At 39.1% G+C, this 22159-nt stretch overlaps 1 protein-coding gene across 1 annotated transcript in view; it reads left to right on the top strand.

Moving 5' to 3' along the window:
• CNTN4 (contactin 4) overlaps positions 1 to 22159 on the top strand; it is a 326068-nt gene that overhangs the window by 283971 nt on the left and 19938 nt on the right. The window contains exons 11-12 of the mRNA XM_065886143.1: positions 14152 to 14327; positions 19078 to 19195. Coding sequence (XP_065742215.1) covers positions 14152 to 14327; positions 19078 to 19195 — 294 coding nt within the window. The remainder of the gene's footprint in view (positions 1 to 14151; positions 14328 to 19077; positions 19196 to 22159) is intronic.

Here is a 22159-nt window from a genome sequence, read left to right as displayed (position 1 = left end):
CTCCACACAGGACTGCTATTTCACTTCCCCAAAATTCTTTTGCCTCTGCGTGCCTTCCTCTTGGTGTTTGTGTCCTTGATTCGGCGCGGAGTCTCTTTGGTGTTTGTGGAGAAGGCGACTCTGCCGCTCTCTACCTCTGTCTCTCTTGCTGTTTCTCTGTATTTTCATCTTTTCTCCATCTCCCTGCATTCCCACTCGCCCTCATCTCCACTATCCTTTATAGATATTAGATGTAAGTTTTAAATTATTTGATGTACCTTTAGAGTTTCATGTTCCCTGTACCTAGTTGGAAAGACATGAAAAGTTGTAAACATCTCTCTGAAAATAAACTAAATTAAGTTGCTTTCTACTTTGCTGACCCTCAACTGATTTTTTTTTTTTTCCCTCTTTGGGTCAGCAACTCTCAAAAGAAAGAAAAGTTTCCCTCTCCCTGGTGTGGAAGATTGAACTAAATGTGCAATGACCCTCAAAATCTACCCCAGAAACGAGTTCTTCCCGACTGGAGTGTGTTTCCCAGCTAGTTGCCTGTTTCTCCTCCAGTGAAGAGCAGTAACAAAATCTTCATTGAGGACTGTCCTCATTTTCCCTCTTCTTCCTTTAAATTTCATGGAATGTGTATACAGGTCACACTCTGAAGCAGGCAGTGCAACAGGGAGAGGAACCTGTTAGCTCAACTCAGAGTGTCTTACCTGCCGTGCACACAGGAGATCTCAGCAGTTGAAGGGACCTGGGAGCTATTAATAGTTGTCCATCCTGAAGGGTTTCAGGAAAAAGTTCACTTAGAATTATGGACAAGCCTCCAGACAAGCTAGTCAGTAGTGGCCCAGGTGCTAGGGTGGGTGGCTTGTTTGATTCTGTTGTGCAGAAAGCTTTACACATCAATCCTTCCTGCACCACATAGAGGGAGGGGCCTAGTCGTGTCCACAAAGATAGTCATACCATCTTTTTTAAGCTTCATATACTCCTCGGTGACCTTCTTTTACATTGGTAGGCAAACGAAGAAATACCACTTTTAGAGTATGAGAATTATTGCCTCTTTTCCAAGTTGCAGAGTTCTTAAGTGGAGGAATTTGAAAACACGTAGAAAATTGCTGACAGGAGCCAGATAAACAGCAAGGCGCAATGCTTTTTCCTTCTGCTGTGGTTTTGGCACCCCCTACTGACCAGATCCTAATTCTTCCCCGTGTAGCAAACTGCAAGAATGGGGCACTAGTTGTTATTTTGCATATAATGACAGTGGAATGCATTGTCTGTGGAAGTCGTTGCCCTTGCCTCCTGATGTACGTTTCACTTCTTTTGTAGTTTAGGTAAATATTCTCTTACCTTGTATCGGTAGATACAGCCAGATGCCCATCAAGTACAATTATATATTCCTTTAATCGGCAAAGACCTCATTACGCCATTCTTATGCACGGCATGCGATGGGATTTACTTTTTTTCACTGACACTAATGGGATTTCTTTGTAAATTTTTACCCAATGACTCATAAGGGAGAGTTACTCATGTGTAGTAGCTACAAAACAACAGGCCTATAATCCCTCCATCTCAAAAAGAAAAATTCTAATTATTATATAATGAAAATGTTTCTCCATGGTTAAAAGATACCTGTAACTCCCATTTATCATTCTTTTTCATCTTCAATCACAGTCCCAAAAATGTCATAGAGTAATTAATGTTAATTATATCTTGACTTGAAGATTCAATTTATTTAATTTGTCAATGAGAATAGTCTTTTCTAATAGTCTGTTTAGATCATTCCTTTTAAATCTTAAAAGAAAGCTTCACCAAGAAAATATGAGAGGGCAAATTTAGCATATCCTGCTCTACCTCTGTGATGGCTTCTAGTTTGCTTACGGAATATTCTTATTCATAGTGGACACTTACACACCTGCAGGCAATTCTTTCCATTTAGAAAGACATCCCAACTGAGAATCTTGCTTCTAAAACACTGCACAAATCCAAACCCAGGAGGTTGGCTTGCCCCGGTGGCAGGTAAAAAAAGAGCAACCAAGATGACCATGAATGATTTTAAGACAAATGATAATTTGGTTATTTAAAACAAAACAAGACAAAACAGAAAGTCATTATTAATCACTGTCACTGACTTGGAAGCCTGAAAGGCAGCCGGGCGGCATGAGAGCAGTCTGTATAATTAAGTAGGTGCTTTACGCTACACATTTTGACCAGGCAAATCTAATAAGTTGATCATTTGACTGCTTGTTTCCCAAGTACCTATACCTGGCCACCCTCAATTGACTCGCGCGTAGCAGCTTCCATTTGTGGCAGTCAGGCTTATTAAACAGCTCTGCTTTGTGTTTTTTCCCTAGTCCTTGAAAATAGATCCGTAAGCATTCTGCTCAGGGGTGATTTGTAAATTGCTTTACAGAAGGCTCCGGTTTCTGCTCCATCCGACTGGGGTCAGAATTTGCCTTATGTTTTCTTCCAGTGTTGTTTGTCAAGGTGCACAAGTTGTTCAAAGAACCAGGTCACAGTACTACGTGGCAGTGCTTCTTGGCATGGATTGCTTGAAAACCTTGACTCGTTGAAGTGCCCTATGCCATCGCTATGGTTTTTCCACCACCAAAAATGGGAAGGTTTCCTTGTCTTCAGCCAAGATAAAATCATTGGGTTTTTTTCAACTGGGCCCTTCACTTTTTCACTCAACAAAATCAGATTTAAATTGTGTTAACAAAAAGAGAGGTAAGATCAACAAAGAGGATTGGCCTCCGTCTGTCTTAAAATTTTCTAAATTCTCATTTCACAGGCCTAGCTGCTCAGTACAAAACAAATCTAAGTGAAAAGTAAAAGTCTAAAAGAAATCAAGTGGCTAAAAGATTTCCAAAAGAGTAGTAATTATAACCAATATGGAGACTTGGAAACAAATACCAAATACATAGATGCCTGATATTATCTAGATGATTATACACTGAATATATTCTATTTCATCCAGGTATTTGGGCAGGTAAAGCTGCCTAAGCCTTAAGTCAGGGCCTGGATCTTGGCTCCCTGCCAGGAAACAGGGGCAGGGTAGGGGAGAGGGAATTCTCAGATTTAAGAACTTTTAAAGGGAATTTATTTATGGTCAGAGTGAGCAGCAAGGCCACTTAAGGAAACAAGAGCCAGGCCTGTACAATATAAGGCGGGTTGCCCTATATTTTGCTCCACCATGGGGTGTAAACAGCAAACCCTTCCCATAACCTGTTCGGGGCTTTACAACCCCACATAGGGAGGAATGTTCATGAGGAGGGAGAAACTCCCTTATAAGATGAACTTCCAAACCAAAATTAGAAGGACAGTGAGGGGGGACTTCCCTGGTGGCTCAGTGGTTAAGAATGCGCCTGCCAATGCAGGGGACACGGGTTCGAGCCCTGGTCCGGGAAGATCCCAATTGCCGCGGAGCAACTAAGCCCGTACACCACAACTACTGAGCCCGTGCACCACAACTGCTGAGTCCGTGCACCTAGGTCCCGTGCTTTGCAACAGGGGAAGCTACCACAATGAGAAGCCCCTGCACCGCAACCAAGAGCAGTCCCCGCTCGCCACAACCAGAGGAAAGAAAAAAAAAGACAGTGAGGAAGTCTGCCACCATAAGAGATAGTTGGCAAATACAACAAAGAAAAGAATTCACACTCTCAAAAGTTGCAATAATGGAGCAATCTGAAAAGGACTTTTAACTAAGTAGTGTAGATTTCTCAAGGATAACCTTACCTACCCCATCCTTCCCTGCTTCCTACCTGACTCCCTGACAGAATGGATTTCTAAGAAGTCAGAGAAAAAGAACAAACCGGAAGCTATGCTGTTGTTTTGTTTTGATAGCTGCTCTCAAATGTAGAGCCAAATGACCTAGCAGAGAAGAATAATTAGAATATTAATCAATTTTATTCTATTTAATAAGCTTAATTAATTTTAAGTAATGCCTTTTTTTTGGCCTTAAATCTCTGTTGTTTATTTATTATTTTTTTTTTATTGGAGTAAAATGGCTTTACAGTGTTGTGTTAGTTTCTGCTGTACAATGAAGTGAATCAGCTATATGTACACCTATATCCCCTCACTCTTGGACCTCCCTCCCACTCCCCCCATCCCACCCATCTAGGCGGTCACAGAGCACTGAGCTGAGCTCCCTGTGCTATACAACAGGTTCCCACTAGCTATCTATTTTACACATAGTAGAGTATTTATGTCAAACCTAATCTCCCAGTTTGTCCCACCCTCCCCTCTCCCCACTGTGTCCACATGTCTGTTCTCTTCATCTACGTCTCTATTCCTGCCCTACAAATAGGTTCATCTGTACCATTTTTGTAGATTCCACATATATGCATTAGTATAGGGTATTTGTTTTTCTCTTTCTGGCTTACTTCACTCTGTATGACATACTCCAGGTTCATCCACATATCTACACATGACCCAATTTCATTCCTTTTTATGGCTGAGTAATATTCCACTGTAAATACATACCACATCTTCTTTATCCATTCATCTGTTGTTGGACAATTTAGGTTTAAATTTTATTCTATTTAATAATGAATTATTCTCCAAAAGCTTAATTAATTTTCAGTAATGCCTTAGGTATTCTATAAATGTATTGACTTAAATTTTCACCCAGGTGTGAAATGCGGAACTCAGAGTGTTTCAATTTTAGTAAAGTGATACATTCTCTATATTCATTCTGCAGTGGAATTGCGGAGTCCTAATCCCTGGACCGCCAGGGAAGTCCCAGGAAAGCTCTTTTTTAAAGTAGAATGTCATCTAGTATATGTAGAAGAAATGATGGAGATTTGCCATTTTGCAGCATCGGAGAGGTGGTTGCTTCAGGCAGGAGTCTTCAGTGGATCCTAAGGCTGGGAGGTGGAGGTTTGATGAGCATCAAAATATTGGTGTGATTTTGGAATACCTCCCCACAAAATGCTAATCAGTTGCAAGGGGGGAAATGCTAAATACAAAGTAGAGAAGGCAGGCAGACGCCAGCATGACCCGTGATTAGAGTTATCATGGCCATTGGTCAGTGTTGAGATGAGTTCACATCACATCACACAGCTCCTGATTTGACACACTTTGAAGGTACCGCACAGCATTTCAGTGTTGTTCCTGCTGAGAATACAGACCTAAATCAGGTCCTGAGGAAACATCCGATGAATCCAGGTTGAGAGTCATCCTACAAGATGTAAGGTCTGTTCTCTTTAAAGCTGTCAAGGATTTGAAAGATAGGGAAAGACTGAAGAAATGTTCTAACTTGAAGGAGTTTAAAGAAGCATGACAATTAATTGCAACATTTATTCCTGGGTAAGGTCCCGGACCAAAAGATAAAGAGACATTATTGAGAAAGTTAGCAAATTTTGAATGGGACCTGAATTGCATAGTGATGATGTGCCAGGGTTGATTTCCTTATTCGGAGGATTTTGTGCTGGTTGTTAAGAAAGTGTTCTTGTTTGGGGAAATACACACTGGAATGTTTAAGGGTAGCATGTCTACCCATTAGATAGCATGTCTGTAGTTGCTCTCAAAAGGTTCAGAAAAAGACTAATGATAATAAGTAAATATAAATTCTAGATAATACCATATATATATTACATATCTTTATTATATATAAGAAAGAACAGGAAATAAGCAAATGTAATAAAATATTAACAGTGGAGGGGTCTGTGCGAAGGTGAGTTCCTTGTACTTTTCTGACTACTTTTCTAAAAGTTTGAAATTATTTCGAAATAAATTATTTTTTAAATAAATTACTTTTCAAATGAATTATTTTCTAAAAGCAAGAAAAAAATTCTAAGTGTGGCCTTGGAGGCAGAAATCAGCAATGAGCACAGACAAAGGGTCAGAGTTTGCACAGTGATTGAGCCCTTAGGTAGCTACTTTTTTCTGTTCAGTAGTCAATTCAAGTCAGGATAAATAATAAGAAATACAGCACAACAGCTTCCCAATGTACAGCATGTCAAGGTTCAAGTCCCTACTTTGGTTAGTCACCAACACTACCATTCATGGGTCATCACCCAATTAATCTTTAACCGACTCTCATGAGTAGGGACAGAGCTAGGCACGGGGGTTTATAAAAGTGTAAGATGTGGTCCCCGACCCCCAGGAACGTGATTACAAGGGAGAAACGGGATATATGTCAGTGATATTCCACAACAGTGCTCAAGCTTAATGTTGAAGAAATAGGACAGTTAATGCTGACAAGCTTTACACAAGGAAAGGATCACCCGTGAGGAGAGTAGTCAGGAAAGCGTTGGGAAAGTGGTTTGGATTCATACACTCTTAGGAGAAATGACAGGCTTCATCTACCCTGGCTGGCTTTCAGTGTCTCCTGACACACCCTCTCTGATGGAGCCCACCTCCACTTGAATACTTCTAGAAATAGTGATGCATGTTCTCCTGAGGCAGCCCATTTTCCTGTTGATAAGATCAGATTATTTGGAAAGTTCTCTTTTATGTAGAGCCAAACTGTGCCTCTTTGTACGTACTGTTGCTTTCTACTTTGGGACAACACAAAATAAGCTCAATTCATCTTCTGCCTATAACCCCTTCACATATTTGCAGACCAGTCTCATGTCTCCTCTCATTTCTCTTACTCCTGTCAAACATTTTCATTTTTTTTAACTGTTACAGATTTATTAGCTCCTTCACTAACCTAGGTGGACTAATCCGTCAGTGAATCCAAAGGATGTTCCTAGTAAGCTGTGGTCTCATTAATGAAGAATATAATGGGATTTTTACCTCTCTAAGATGGAATACCACATGCTATTAAATGCAGCCTAAGATTGCATTAGCTTTCTTTGGCAGCAGCATGGGCCATGTTGAGACTGGAATGCTCAAGTGTTTTCCATGTGAACTGCCAACCCAGTTTTTCCCCCAGCCTGAACCTATGTAGTTGATTTTATAAGTGTAGCTTTTTGCTTTACCCCTACTAGATCTCATCCTAAAATAAAGAACCGGTCCAGCTTGAAATCACTGGGAATTTTGAGTCTCATCTCATGGGTAGGGCATCCCTTTTTTATATGTGTTTTATGCAAAATCGATGAAAAATAGTACATCCAGCACTGGTTTTGTTTTTATTAAAAAAAAATATATGACCAACCAGAGAGAGCTTAAATTCATCCCTAGAGATTCTCCCTCCAGGTTGATTGTGATCATTAATCAACTGTCTTTGTTGTGGCCTTTAACGACTATTAAAAATAGTTCTCGGGCTTCCCTGGTGGCGCAGTGGTTGAGAGTCCGCCTGCCGATGCAGGGGACACTGGTTCGTGCCCTGGTCCAGGAAGATCCCACATGCCGCAGAGCGGCTGGGCCCGTGAGACATGGCCGCTGAGCCTGTGCGTCCAGAGCCTGTGCTCCGCAACAGGAGAGGCCACAACAGTGAGGGGCCCGCGTACTGCAAAAAAAAAAAAAAAAATTGTTCTCTATCCAATCCCCCTTGGTGTCATTTGAGGTGAGTTGACTGTCAGCTCTTTCACTAACTCTTGTTTTTGAAGGATCCCATTTTTTAAAGTTTCCCTACAAAATTTAATGTAAAAAAGAAGACACAACCTGACTGTGAGGCATCATCAAAACCATTACAGTTAAGAAATTCACTAACAAAAGGAGATGTATACCTCCCATGAATGAAGATGACTAAAACACACATTTAAAACACTTTCCTTGATAGGCACCAAGTGAATAGCTTGGCACTGTGAGGGAAAGGTAAAGAAATTATAAATTGAAATGGAAGGTTTGATGTAATAAAAGGCAAGCAACATCAAAATGGAATTCTTATCCCATAAACTACAGGCACTTGTTGTTACAGATAACAAAAGCCTGAAATCAGAAAGCTTTTCTTCCAACAGTGAAAGTCAGAATATAATATGACTTGAGTAATATGTTACAACTTATACATCTAATTGTTTTTTTTTTTTTCCTGCTCCTCAGAATTGATCAATGTTAACATCTTGGAATATGTGCAGCCAGATTACTTTTAAGAAAAATAATTGTTTTTATAAAAGTATATATGTTGTCCTTGAGCAATCTGAGCAAAGCAGAAAACACAAAAATGAAAATTAAACATTAAATTTTAGCTAAAATTAATAGGAAAAGAAAGTACAGTGAACATAAAGTGTTTCTTCAATAAGAGAGATAATTTTCTTTAAAAAAAAAACCTCTAAATTTAAGAGATTACAAAAAACATTAAGATGTTAGAGTCCACATTTTTATTACATGCTTTAAATGTATGTGAGGGTTTTTTTTACATTTTTTTATTGAAGTATAGTTGATTTACAATGTTTTGCCAGTCTCTGCTGTACAGCAAAGTGACTCAGTTATACACATATATACATTTTTTAATATTCTTTTCCATTATGGCTTATCCCAGGAGATTAGTTATAGTGTCCTGTGCTATACAGTAGGACCTTGTTGTTTATCCATTCTAAATGTAATAGTTTGCATCCACCACCCCCAAACTCCCACTCCATCCCTCTCCCTCCCCACTGCCCCTTGGCAACCACAGGTCTGTTCTCTATGTCTGTGATTCTGTTTCTGTTTTGTAGATAGGTTCATTTGTGCCATATTTCAGATTCCACATATAAGTGATATCATGTGGTATTTGTCTTTCTCTTTCTGACTTACTTCATGTAGTATGATATATACACCGCACCTTCTTTATCCACTCATGTCGATGGAGTGGAAATCGTGCTGCTATGAATATAGGGGTGCATGTATCCTTCTGAATTATAGTTTTGTCCGTGTATATGCCCAGGAGTAAGGTTGTTGGATCATATGGTGTTTCTAGTTTCCCGAGGAACCTGCATACTGCTCTCCATAGTGGCTGCATCAACTTACATTCCCACCAACAGTGTAGGAGGGTTCCCTTTTCTCCACACCCTCTCCAGCATTTCTTATTTGTAGATTTTTTAATGATGGCCATTCTGACTGGTGTGAGGTGATACCTTATTGTAGTTTTGATTTGCATTTCTCTAATAATTAGTGACGCTGAGCATCTTTTCATGTGCCTCTGGCCATCTGTGTGACTTCTTTGGAGAAATGTCTGTTAACGTCTTATGCCCATTTTTCAATCAGGTTGTTTGTTTTTCTGTTGTTGAGTTGTATGAGCTATTTTTATATTTTGGAGATTAATCCCTTGTTGGTCACATCACTTGCAAATATTTTCTCCCATTCTGTAGGTTTTTTCATTTTTTTTTTTGTTTTGTTTTTTGCTTTGTTTTGTTTTTGTTTTGTCTTTTATGGTTTCCTTTGCTGTGCAAAAGCTTATAAGTTTGACTAGGTCCCGTTTGTTTATTTTTGTTTCTATTGCCTTGGGAGACTGACCTAAGAAAACATTGGTACAATTTATGTCAGAGAATGTTTTGCCTATGCTCTCTTCTAGGAGTTTTATGGTATCATGTCTTATGTTTAAGTCTTTAAGCCATTTTGAGTTTATTTTTGTGCATGGTGTGAGGGTGTGTTCTAACTTCATTGATGTACATGCAGTTGTTCAACTCTTCCAGCACCACTTGTGGAAGAGTCTGTCTTTATCCCATTTTATATTCTTGCCTCCTTTGTGAAAGATTAATTGACCGTAGGTGTGTGGGTTTATTTCTGGGCTCTCTATTCTGTTCCATTGATCTATATGTCTGTTTTTATACCAATACCACACTGTTTTGATTACTGTAGCTTTGTAGTATTGTCTGAAGTCTGAGAGAGTTATGCCTCCTGCTTTATTTTTTTCCTCAGGATTGCTTTGGCAATTCTGGATCTTTTATGGTTCCATATAAATTTTTGGATTACTTGTTCTAGTTCTGTGCAGAATGTCATGGGTAATTTGATAGGGATCACATTAAATCTGTAGATTGCTTTGGGTAGTATTGCCATTTTAACAAAATTAATTCTTCCAATCTAAAAGCATGGGATATCTTTCCATTTCTTTGAATTCTCTTTAATTTCCTTCATTAATGTTTTATAGTTCTCAGCATATAAGTCTTTCACCTCCTTGGTCAGGTTTATTCTTAGGCATTTTTTTGATATGATTTTAAAAGGTATTGTTTTTTACATTCCCTTTCTGATATTTCATTGTTAATGTAAGAAATTATGCATCTAGTTGTTGACCTAATCATTAACAGAGTGCTTAATAATTAAATCTCCTTCCCATGGTTGTTTTGACCTTTAGAGCAAAGCATAGTTTACTTTCTGACCTCTTGATATTATAGAAAACACTATAAAGCATAAAAGATTTTTTTTTTTACTCTAGGAAAGTTAAGCGCTTGGTAAATATATATATATATATATATATTTATATTTATATTTATATTTTGAGCATCAATCCTCTGGAGTTCTAAATTTATCATTCTCTGTGGGATGAACCAACCACAAGCCAGAAAGTTTAGGAGTGTTGTTGGTCCTATTTATTGTTGCTATTTAATTACATCCAAACCCAGACATCAATTCACATCTTGAGTTCTAATTGCCTTTGAGAGTTCTGTGCACAGAACAATAGCTGGAGTGACTCTTCAGAACAGAAGTCGTAAATATAGCTTCTTCCTGATCTTAATGAATTAAAACCAAAGGAGGGGAGACAGTTTTGTTTTGAAGAAGCCATCTGTTTATTTGTGTACAGTGTTTGTATTCAAATTGCAAGAAATTCATCAAGTATAAAGCATCAGAATTCATAACACAGAAAGCAGGAGTACTGAACAAGCATACAATTTGAGAAAACCAAGTAGCTAATGAGGTTTGGAACCTCTTTAGTTTAATCTTCTCTAGTGCCAAGGAGACCTCTCTGGTGTGTGTACAGTGCTTGTCTTCCTTTGCATTGATTCTTGGTACTTCAGGGCTCAAAATGTGAATTGGTGACAAGTGCTAAGGTAATGAATTAGCAGCTGTCAGCACAGCAACTGTGCCAGCATAATCCTTGATTTAGAGCACTTCTCTGGTCCTTGGTTAACAGGCAACAGAGTTCACCAGTAATAAAATCTGTCCCAGACAGCTACACGTGCATAAAGGGATGAACATTTATTTAGGAAACAAATGTCAATTAAAAATGTCAGCCAGAATTGTATATGACTCTAGGCTTTAGGGTAGGTGCCAGCTGCAAGACATTTTTAAGGACCTGAACGTGGACATTTGACTCTGCACTCATCAGTGTGATGTGTAAGCTTATAGCTAGAGCCAGCATTTTAGGCATAAAATCATCACTTCTTTTTACCTGAAGCCCTCTGAAACCATCTTCACCCCATGGCCTTCTTTGAATTTCTTCTGCATTTACATATCCTCAGCTGACTACACATAATCAAGAGTGCAAATTGCTATATTATGCCCTTAGCCTTGTTGCATGGATGATTTGTGGATGGAGATCATGTTTTCAGCTAAATGAAGGGAGTCAGCTTAGCACAGTAGATAATTCCTCAACCACCCTTAGGTATCAGTTTCCCGCATCTGTTAAATAGCCGATAATACTACGTATTTGTTGAGAATAAATGAAACAATCCTTGTCAAGCGTGTAACATGGTATCTAGAATGTGAGGGGCTCGATTAGTTTTTACAAATAAGTTTTTTATATCTTTCTTGGTACTAGGGCACTGTTATCCTTATAACACCTAATGAGTGCTTGGTAGATAGATCAACAAATGAATGAAGGTACATTAAAATGAAAATCTAAATTGTGAAATCAGTGGACAGCTATTTAAAATGGAATAAGGTGACGTCTTGCCAAATACAAACCACAGACATATATCATTTTGTCCAGGAATTATATGTTCCAATCTTCATTTTATAGGTGAAAATTTAAATTAAAAAATGATAAATGACATGTTAAGTCAAATGGAGCTATTCCTAGATTTTCTGCTTAGCATTATACTAAGGTGATTTGCTCTCAACTCCTTCGCTCATTTAAAAAAATCTCAGTTTGTATCTTTTCCTGTGGGTCAGTTAACCAATGGAGTATATTTTGATTATGTGACTTGCAAAAAGCCTCAGGTTTTGAAACAAACAGTTTTGTCTCCCATTACCTCTTAGCTAGGAGTACCTGTTTTTCACTTCTCATTTCATGGACATCATTCGTTCAGCAGTGACTAAAAGCACACCAGTCCACTCATCCTGAGCTTTACCTATTTTCAGAAAACAGCAAAAGTATGTCCCTCCACTAGATTATAATCTATTTATGGACACAGGCTTTCCTTTTTTAACAACCTGAGATGTTTGCTTTCCACAGTTGGATAAAAGGGTAGAAAAACTGTTTTAAATACTCTCTTTAAAGAGGAAATTTTAGTGGGTGGGTTGTTGGAAAAAAACACCAATCAAAAGTCTTCTATGAGACTCCATTACAAAATTCTCAGCTGAGATTTTAATCTAAGAGCTACATTCAGTAAATGTTTATGTGCCACACAGCGTGTGAAACACAATCCTGTGAATGTTGAAGGGGATTAACCATTGTTTTTATATTGTTTTTGTTTGCTTTTGACTTGTCTTCTTTATTATGGTTTGTTTGGTTGGTTTTGTTTGACTTGTACAGAGAAATTTCTGGAATATGGCTGAATTCATAATTTTATTCCTTAGGCACTTATATGACCTTTTTATTTAACTCAAATTGCTTTTCACCATTTTATTCTCTGACACCATTTATGAAAGCCTAGTTCAGTGAGAAATAAGAGACTACCTATGTGTGAATGTAGTTTTAGAGTTTATAAACTCTCTTGGCTAAGCAAGTCCTTTCTGTTCCCAAATAAAACTGTAATGTAAAGGGTGAATTTTAAAATGAATTAGTAGTCCTTATTTTAAAGAAGTAATACATGGGGCTTCCCTGGTGGCGCAGTGGTTGAGAGTCCGCCTGCCGATGCAGGGGACACGGGTTCATGCCCCGGTCCGGGAAGATCCCACATGCCGCGGAGCGGCTGCACCCGTGAGCCATGGCCGCTGAGCCTGCGCGGCCAGAGCCTGTTGCTCCGGAGAGGCCACAACAGTGAGAGGCCCGCGTACCGCAAAAAAAAAAAAAAAAAAAAAAGTAATACATGAGTAAAGTCAGACAGAGAAAGACAAATATTACTATATCATTGATATGTGGAATCTAAAAAAATGATACAAATGAACTTATTTACAAAGCAGAAAGACTCACAGCCATAGAAAACAATCTTATGGTTACCGAAGGGGAAGGCGGGAGCTACGCTAGGAGTTTGGGAGGAACTGATACACACTACTGTGTATATAAAATAAACAAGGACCTACTGTATAGCACAGGGAACTATATTCCATATCTTGTAATAACCTATAGTGGAAAAGAATCTGAAAAAGAATGTATATATATATATGTATAGCTGAATCACTTTGCTGTACAGCAGAAACTAACACAACATTGTAAATCAACTATTGTTCAATAAAAAGAAGTTATATATACATATAATTTTGTCAGTGATGCTCATTACAGCATTATTTATAATTGTAATAAAATTTGCTAAAATGTTTACTAGTTTCAAAGTGATTGAAACTATTAACAGCATATTATACAGATTATAAAAATATGTGGATAAAGGTATAAGCCTATATTAAGTAGAGAAAAAAGGAAAATCACATGTGTAGCATGTTTACAATAATGCAAAACAAGACAACCGAAAAATTATGAATCCAAAAGACAGGAGGAAATTATACTAAAATGAAAATAGGGGTTTTATCTGGACAGTCAGAAACTGAGTAGGATTTTGTTTTGTTTTGTTTTGGTCCCTTCTTTCAAATTCCCTGAATTTTCTAAATTCCCTATACTAAACATGTATCACTTTTATAATAGGAAAAAACCCCAACAAACTTCAAATTAACATGGATTTTCCTGTTTGCACTCAGCTGTAGTATTGCTTTCTAGTGAAACTGGGGAGATCTAAAAACCTTTTTGAAGAGATAATTTCAGAGCAGTCTGCCAGCAGTAGGCCCTTCCATAAGTGTCTTAAGAGAGCTAACCCCAGTGCTCCCCAGCTGAGTTCTGCTGCTCTGTGAAGGTTCACATAATAAGTGTTTTCATCTTTTCATATTAAAAATGACCTCCTGGCCCGACTCTGAGCTTCCCAGATGACTAAGGTTTGCCGGGCACAGACTAAGACGAAATAAAGCAAAACTCCTTAGTATTTCATCCTGCACTTGGATTCTACGTTTTATTTCCACACCAGCTCACAGGCTTTGTTGCTTTGCTTTGTTTTCACTCTCCAGATCCAACAAGGGTAATGGTACCCCCTTCCAGTATGGATGTCACTGTTGGAGAAAGTATCGTTCTGCCATGCCAGGTAACCCACGATCACTCGCTAAACATCATGTTTACTTGGTCATTTAATGGACACCTGATAGACTTTGACAAAGACGGGGACCACTTTGAAAGAGTCGGAGGGGTAAGTATTAATATCAAACTATCCTCAGGAAATGCAATCAGCAACTAAAGGTCTCAAAACGGACTCAGATGAGTCGTTTAGACTAACTTTTGTTCAAACACCTTATTTCCGAAAACTCTTGGTTAATATCTGCTCCTTTTTGAGTGATGATTGCAGCCCTGCTCATTGAGCCACCTATAGGCCATGCCTTTTCTTAATCCTCATAATCCTTAACCCTACAGGTTAGTTATTCATTACTGGGTATGAATGAGAAAACTGAGGCTAATGGGAGCTATATGGCTTGCCTGGCCCTCACTGCTACTAAATTGCAGAAATCAGCTTCAAACTTCAAATCCCAAGTTCTCTGCCCCATACTGTACCATATGCCATTGAACCTGATGAAGAAAATAGCTTAAGGACAGTTTACTCAGATGCTTTTAGGCTGCTGTTTAAACACCCTTTGGCTCTTGTAGAAGACTTACCATTGTGAGGTTAGGGCTCTCTTTCTCGAATCTGAAAGTCTGATCAGATTATTTAGTATCTCCAGATAATTTGAATTCTAATCGTTGAATTTTCAAAATGCCTTACTTTCCATAAAATAGTATCATTGAACTCTTACACCAATAAGAGGTTAACTCTGGAAACAGTTTGAATCTATCACAATCATTCTCAAAAATAATTTTTCTGCCCTTGGGACTTCCCTGAAGGTCCAGTGGTTAAGACTTTACCATCCAGTGCAGGGGGTGCGGGTTCAATCCCTGGTCGGGAAGCTAAGATCCCACATGCTTCACGGCCAAAAAAACCAAAACATAAAAAAAAACAGAAGCAATATTGTAACAAATTCAATAAAGACTTTAAAAATGGTCCACATCAAAAAAATCTTTAAAAAAAAATTGTTCTGCCCTTGTTCTGCCCTAACATAGCCCTACTCTCCTATTAGCAATGAAGATTCGGGGGATGGGGGGATAAATTGGGAGATTGGGATTGACATATACACACTACTATACGTAAAGTAGATAACTGATAAGGACCTATTGAATAGCACAGGGAACTCTACTCAATACTCTGTAATGACCCGTATGGGAAGAGAATCTGAAAAAGAGTGGATATATGTATGTATAACTGATTCACTTTGCTGTACACCTGAAACTAACACAACATTGTAAATCAACTGTAGTCCAATAAAAATTAAAAAAAAAAAAACAGGTTCATTCTGGCTGCTATTATCATGGAGGAGTCCAATCAAAGACAGCAGAATATAAGCATGAGTCTGTGTTGAAAAGCCCTCCCATCCCTCATGCTCCCACAGGAATCGGATTTACTCACCTCATCTTACCCCCATCCCTTATGTTGGGAATAAATGGGCTAAGGCTTACAAATTATCCGTACGATATGTGGAGGGCCTATGTTCCTCTCAAAGATAATGCTATTCCTCTTATTTACATTCTCGCTGCCTTTGTCAAACAGTACCTCTCCAGTGAATTACAGAACACCAAAAATGATCTGAGTAACTATTTTCTCAACTCTTCCAAGGACCGTATACAACTGGTACCATTTTAGATGCACGAGACAGAAGTTAATTCATTACGTCAGTGGATGGCTCGAGTCGTTAGTAATTCTCTCTTGGAGTCCTGGTTGAGGAAGGCTGGATGAAATTGCCATTATTAACCATTCTGAACCACTTTGATACGGTTCAGCCTAATAACTCTGCCCAAGTGAGAGTGATATTAACTACTTCACAAGGGCATTGAGGATATTAAATACCTTCAGGTCTAGAAAACTACATAGCGCAGTGCCTAGCACAAAAGAAGTATGTGAGAAACATTAACGGTTGTATTCATTGAAGGAGGGTAACATTAATTCTAATAAAATAAGCATATATACTGAGAAAACCTTCATAGATTAAGCAGACTATTTGTTTTCAGACTAAAATAAATGTCTTGGGCATAAGAGGTAATAAAAAATAAAAATATTATCTCTCAGAATGGCACAGGCACCAACCAATCAGAACAGATGCTTGGGCAATCAAAATAGATGTCCTGCCAATCAGACAGATATGCACTTCATGCTGGACGGGCTGCACGTCAGCCAGGGCTGAGGCACAGATGGAGATACCCGTGATGGAGTCAAGCACTAGCGACCGCCTTTTGTTGAGACCTCTGTCCATGGAATCACTCTCATTAGCCTTTTGTATGGGAAGTGTTTGTCTCTCTTGTGATACCAGTACTAGCACCAATCAACCATTGCTAAGAAGTAACTGCAAAATGCGGGACAGCACTACAAATTGTGAGAGCTAAGTGTATTAGCCACCAGGGTAATAAGTGTCTATAGGGTTAGTGCTGGATAACAGAAGAGGTAAGGAAGCAATTCTGAAGTCAAGCCCATTTCTCAGTTTCTGCTTCCTGTGTCAGTGTGGTACAGACGATGTTTGGGAGAGCCGACCTATTGCAGTGTTCGGAAGAGTTATTATTTCACTGTCCTCTGAGCGGCTTTGAGTGTTCGGTCAGGAACAGAGCAGACAGCAGTGCTGTTTTGTTCTCTTTGGTAGGAACATAAATGTAGATCTCAGTAAACAGTTTGGTCTGTATGACTTTGAAGGGAAAGAGAAAGTTACTGGAGTCTCCTTCTGTGAGACTCATACCTCAATCCCGAGTTTATTTTTTTCTTTGTTTCACTTTTACGTTAAAAACACAAATCTGGTCAAAATCTGCAAATAAGGAGAGCACACTCCAAACCACACAGTCATAAAATTCTGTTAATGGATTGCTGTGCTGAAATCTGCTGGCTACAACTGGTTTCTTTGACCTTCAAGCCCTTGTTGAATAAAACAAATTATTGAGATAGTGTAGCCATTTCCTTTAAACCACTACGACTTCCCACTTTCCCTGCACATACCCCCTTGTGAGGCATATTTTCTGTTTAAGCCTCTGTTCAAAGTCCTAGCGCATGAAATGTCTTAGGTAAAGTAGTATTAATAATCACGATGATGATGATAACTTATATTTGCAAAGTGCCTAATCATTTATCAAGCATTTGCATATATATCAGCTCTTTAATCCTCACAGAATCTCTGTGAAATATGGTAGCAATTACCCTATTTTACTAGCAATTATAAGACTTGATTAGTAAATAGTAGAATCTGGATGAGAACCCAAGTGTTATAAATGAAATATAGATTTCAGGTTTAAAAAAAAATTCACAGCTCTCCTTGAATTAGATTAAGGTCTTTGACATAATTGTTTCACAAGGAAAACTGATCGTAGCCATCCGTAATACTAGTTTAAATTTACCCTGTGCTTCACAGTTTTCAGGATTTCACATACACATAAAATCTCATTTGATTCTCACAAGCTAGCACGGTAGGCAATGCATCCTTCTTTCACAGGTCAATAAACTAAGGCCCAGAGACATTAAGAGACTCACAGGAAGTCACACAGCAGGGATCAGCCCCAGACAACTAAGTCCCCAAACTTCAGCTCTCTCTTGACGATATGCTTTTGCCTTTCTTCTAATCCTGTTTACAACTGTTGGCAGTTCTGTGTCTTTCATTGCTGTGGGTAAATATGTAATAATGCTGTACTGAAACCAAGGAGGAAAACTAAGTACACATTTAGAATGAGAATTAGATCTTTCCAGCTGATAGTACAGCAGTCTGGTAACGAGTAGGAACTGGAGCCTGAAACCGTGTGGGCTCACATTCTGGTTCTGCCACTGATCAGCTAGGTGACTCTAGGCAAGACGAATAACCTCTTTGTGCTTGAGCTTCTTCATCTGTAAGGTAGGGATAATAAAAGTACCTACCTCACAGGACATGTCAGTATTTGGTGTAATATATGCCTGCCAGATATTAAGTACCATTAAGTATTATCCAATATTATTGTCATTTAGAAGCATAACAAGAGGGCCAAAATAACCTATGTTATCTTGTCATCCATCAAGGTTTAGAAATAAGCATAGCTTCCTGACTCTGAACCCTTGGGTGTTCGCTTGCTCAAGCAGTTGTTCTCCAAGTTTTTGATGAACAGAGCTCTGAAACCGAACTCCAAGGTGTAGCAGTGTTCTTCAGTTGAAATGCCAGCTTTGTGATGGCCTGTGGAGGCATCTCCTCACATGTATTAAAAGTCCCGTGCTGGTGAATGATGTAGAAATATTTCTAGGGCACATAGACATCCGTACCGGGATGTAATTAGCCCTATTCATCTGCTGATCAAACATACATTTGGCATTGGAAAACAAATTAGCACTGTTCCACACTAGGTGATGCAAGATTTCCTTGGAGAGTCTGGTCCTCATAATTCGTTAATTCAAACCTGGGAGCAGTCAGAATGATGCCTATAAGACAGGGTTGTGCACTAAATTAACAGATGCTTCCAAATGTGGGCTTGCCTCCCCTTTCCAAATAAAGAGTTCCCAAGTACTGCAGTGCCAGCGAAGGCTGTAGGCTGAGGGCATATCTGAAGAAACCCACAGGACTAGGTCAGCAGCTGCTTTATTACGTAAGTTTAAGTGCTTCCAGCGTGGATGGCAAACTGCTCCAGAGACACAGAGAAGCCAGACACCTGAGGTCTCGTCCTAGGTGTGTTCTGAAGATGTTGCTCTTGTTATCTCTCAGGCAGGCTCACATATTTTTAATAGGCCATGGCTTGCATCACTAATGTTTTCATCAGCCAGTGTAAAATAAATCCATTAGTCACAGTGTCCTTCATGTGATAATGGTATTTAGAGCTCATTAAAAAGTAATTGTAGCCACTTTCCCCTACTTTATCAGCAGGATTCAGCTGGTGATTTGATGATCCGGAACATCCAGCTGAAGCATGCTGGGAAATACGTCTGCATGGTCCAGACAAGTGTAGACAAGCTGTCTGCCGCTGCTGACCTGATTGTGAGAGGTATGGGAATTTTGGGTTTTGTTCTTAAAATATACTTGTGATATCTGCTCCTGCACAGAGTTCTAAAAACCTCAGTGGTTTAGAATTACAGGGGAAAAGACGATAGAAGGTAAACATTGTAAACAGTGGTTGAGAGTCTACAGAAGTCTTGTGTGCAGCTGTTTCTCGTAGGGGATCAGAAAGTGCAGAGCAAACTCAGTTACTCTGTACTGAAAATAACTCCTATAAATGCTCCCAGTACTCTGATTGATAGTGTTGGAGTTCAACACCAGAATAACTAGAACAGAATAACTTTAGATTAAGAAAAGCAAATAGCTTAAAGAAGGATGAAACTGTGCCTTTTGCTGTTTCATCTGGGCTCAACCAAATTACAGTAAGTCCCCTAAATACGAACCTTCAAGTTGCAGACTTTCAAAGATGCAAACTTGCGTTCCATCAACGTCAGGCGTGAGTGAAATTGCAGCTTGCCCTCCATCTTCCGTTGTTGACAATCTTTCAACTCTACCATCTCCCACTTCCTCTCCTTCCTGCAGTCAGTAACTCTTCTTGCATGTTGACTTGATGCCAGCCCCTGTAGGCCAGCTGTTGTACTACTGTACTTTTCAAGGTACTGTATGTAAGATTAAAAATGTTTTCTTTATTTTTTATGTTTGTTTTTTATGTATTATTTGTGTGAAAAGTATTGTAAACCTATCACAGTACAGTACTATATAGCTGACTGTGTTAGTTGGGTACCTCGGCTAACTTTGTTGGATTTAGGAACAAATTGGACTTACGAACTCGCTCTCAGAATGGAACTCGTTCTCATGTAGGGGACTTACTGTAGTGAGTTAGGTCACTGATGTAACGGTGGCTTAAGTAAAATCATCACCAGTTTTTCCCATTTGTTTTCCCCTAAAGTTAATACTTCTGTCCAGTTTCTAAAATATGGCTTTAGAAGGAAATAGTTCCTGCCTGGGATATAGTCAATAAGCAGGAAGTTGATGTCAAAACTGACATTGGTGAGATTCTCTTGCATATGACAGACATGGCCTAACTTCATCCAAATGGCTGTGAATGACTTGGCTGAGCCTCAACAAACCAATGTTTAAAGGCACAGTAAGTGGACTTTTAAGAACTATTTTTTTAATTAAAGTTCAAGTCTTTGTGAACCAGTGTACATGCCAGAATCAAACTGATGCATGCTCAGGGGTTTGCTAAAGTTAAATATAAAGCCAAATCAGAACATCCAAATAATCTCTTAGCCAGCATCTCCTTCATTCGAACCCTAACTATTGGTGTTTAGGAATCTTTGGCCAGCAGAATTTTGAGTGCAAGCAAACAAATACGGGAGGTGTCAGATTTGGAGGCAGGATGAATCTGAGTACACAGAGAATAAGATATTATTGGAAGCCACAAAAAGTGTTGCCATATCCTGTGGGCATAACATGAGGGGGGAGGTGTGTGGAAGTTAGCAACTCAAACTGATTGTCAAGAGAGGATAAGAAAAATAGCTTTTCCATCAGGTCTGCTTTGGTTCCCCTTTAAATCGCCTTAAAAACCTTTCTATAATGGAAGGAATAGGGGCCAGAGAAGAGAAAGAACTTCCAACCTGGGTAGAGCTACCCACAGTATAACCTACGGGACCGGGCTTATTTCCACTGTAAAATACACCAGAGCTGGTCTGCTCTCCCACTGGGGACCAAAAGAATTCTGTTGTTGAAAATGTATCCTCTATTTCATTAGGATAGTGTTCAGATCAGCAGTTTAAACACCAATAAATTAGACTAATAAATATTTAAATTAGTAATAGTTGAATTTCTTAAATGATATTGTATACTTCATTTCACAGAAAATAACATGAAATACCAAGAGGAATTTGCAAATGCGGTCTAAAAGATCATCTAGCCTGATCAGTTAATAAAGCCAATAAGTTAATATGCCATTTTAAACCATCATCTTTTGTTTTACCTCCTCCTAGCTCTGCCCTTTCAGCTTTTCTGCGTGTTGCAGAGGCAAGGCTGGTATGCGTTGCACTGACCTGTAAGAGATTTTTGTGTCTGAAACTAGTAAAGCTTGGAGTCTTGTCTCTGGCTTCCTTGATTCTCTGATATCCACTTTATTTAATCTAGAGCACTCGAACAGCAGCTAGAAAGGCCACCCTTCCCTGAGAAAGAAACAGGGATGCAGGTGTAACACCTGCATTCCCTCTGCTGTTGCCTGTGACACAAACTGTTTGAGACCCAGACCGTGTTACCACTTTGCTCAGAGGATAAACATTTGCTCATTTTGTCATTTTGAAAGAGAGACCCAACTTCCCCAAAACAAAGGTGGTAAACATTCTGCAGGGTGTAGCATATCTACACTTGGGTGGGGCTGGTAGCAGGGACGTAACAAACAGCAAACCGTGCTGTGAAAGTACCATCTTACCCCCCGTGGCCAACTTCATGCCACCCCTTCATGTCCTTCATCCTAGTTGCCAACAGTGGGCTCAGATCTTCCTCTATCAATTTAATTCACTGAGGAATGTGGAGAGGAACACTTTTCTCCTTGTGGTACTTTGATTCTAAAGGCCATGGAAGGAGCATCTATTTTAAGAAAGGATGGGAATGCTAGGATGAGAAAGCTGGTGAGAAAAAAAAAAAAAAAGATTATATTGTCTTCTGGACTTTCCTCTGATTAATAAGAGTCCTGAAGACCAGAGGTTACCTCAGTTCTATCTGGGTGGCATTAGACTGACATGCTGAAATGTCACCATGGAAAATTAATCAGTGCCAGCATACCGACTTGCAGACCTTTCATTCAGGAGTAGGAGGGAGAAGATAAATTTAGTCTCATCTGTGGGTCTATAAGAAATGATCTTTAAAAAAGGAAAGAGAAATTTAGGGCATCACTTAAAGGGTACGGAAGTGAGTCCCAGAACAAAGTGTTACTTCCAGAAATTGCCATTAACTTCTCAGCACTCTGTGAAAGGTCTCTTTCTTC

Source organism: Phocoena phocoena, chromosome 10, assembly GCF_963924675.1.
Source record: "Phocoena phocoena chromosome 10, mPhoPho1.1, whole genome shotgun sequence".
NCBI classification, from domain to species: Eukaryota; Metazoa; Chordata; class Mammalia; order Artiodactyla; family Phocoenidae; genus Phocoena; species Phocoena phocoena.
Note: the sequence above shows the minus strand (reverse complement) of the source record. Positions and strands in the feature narration are given on the sequence as shown.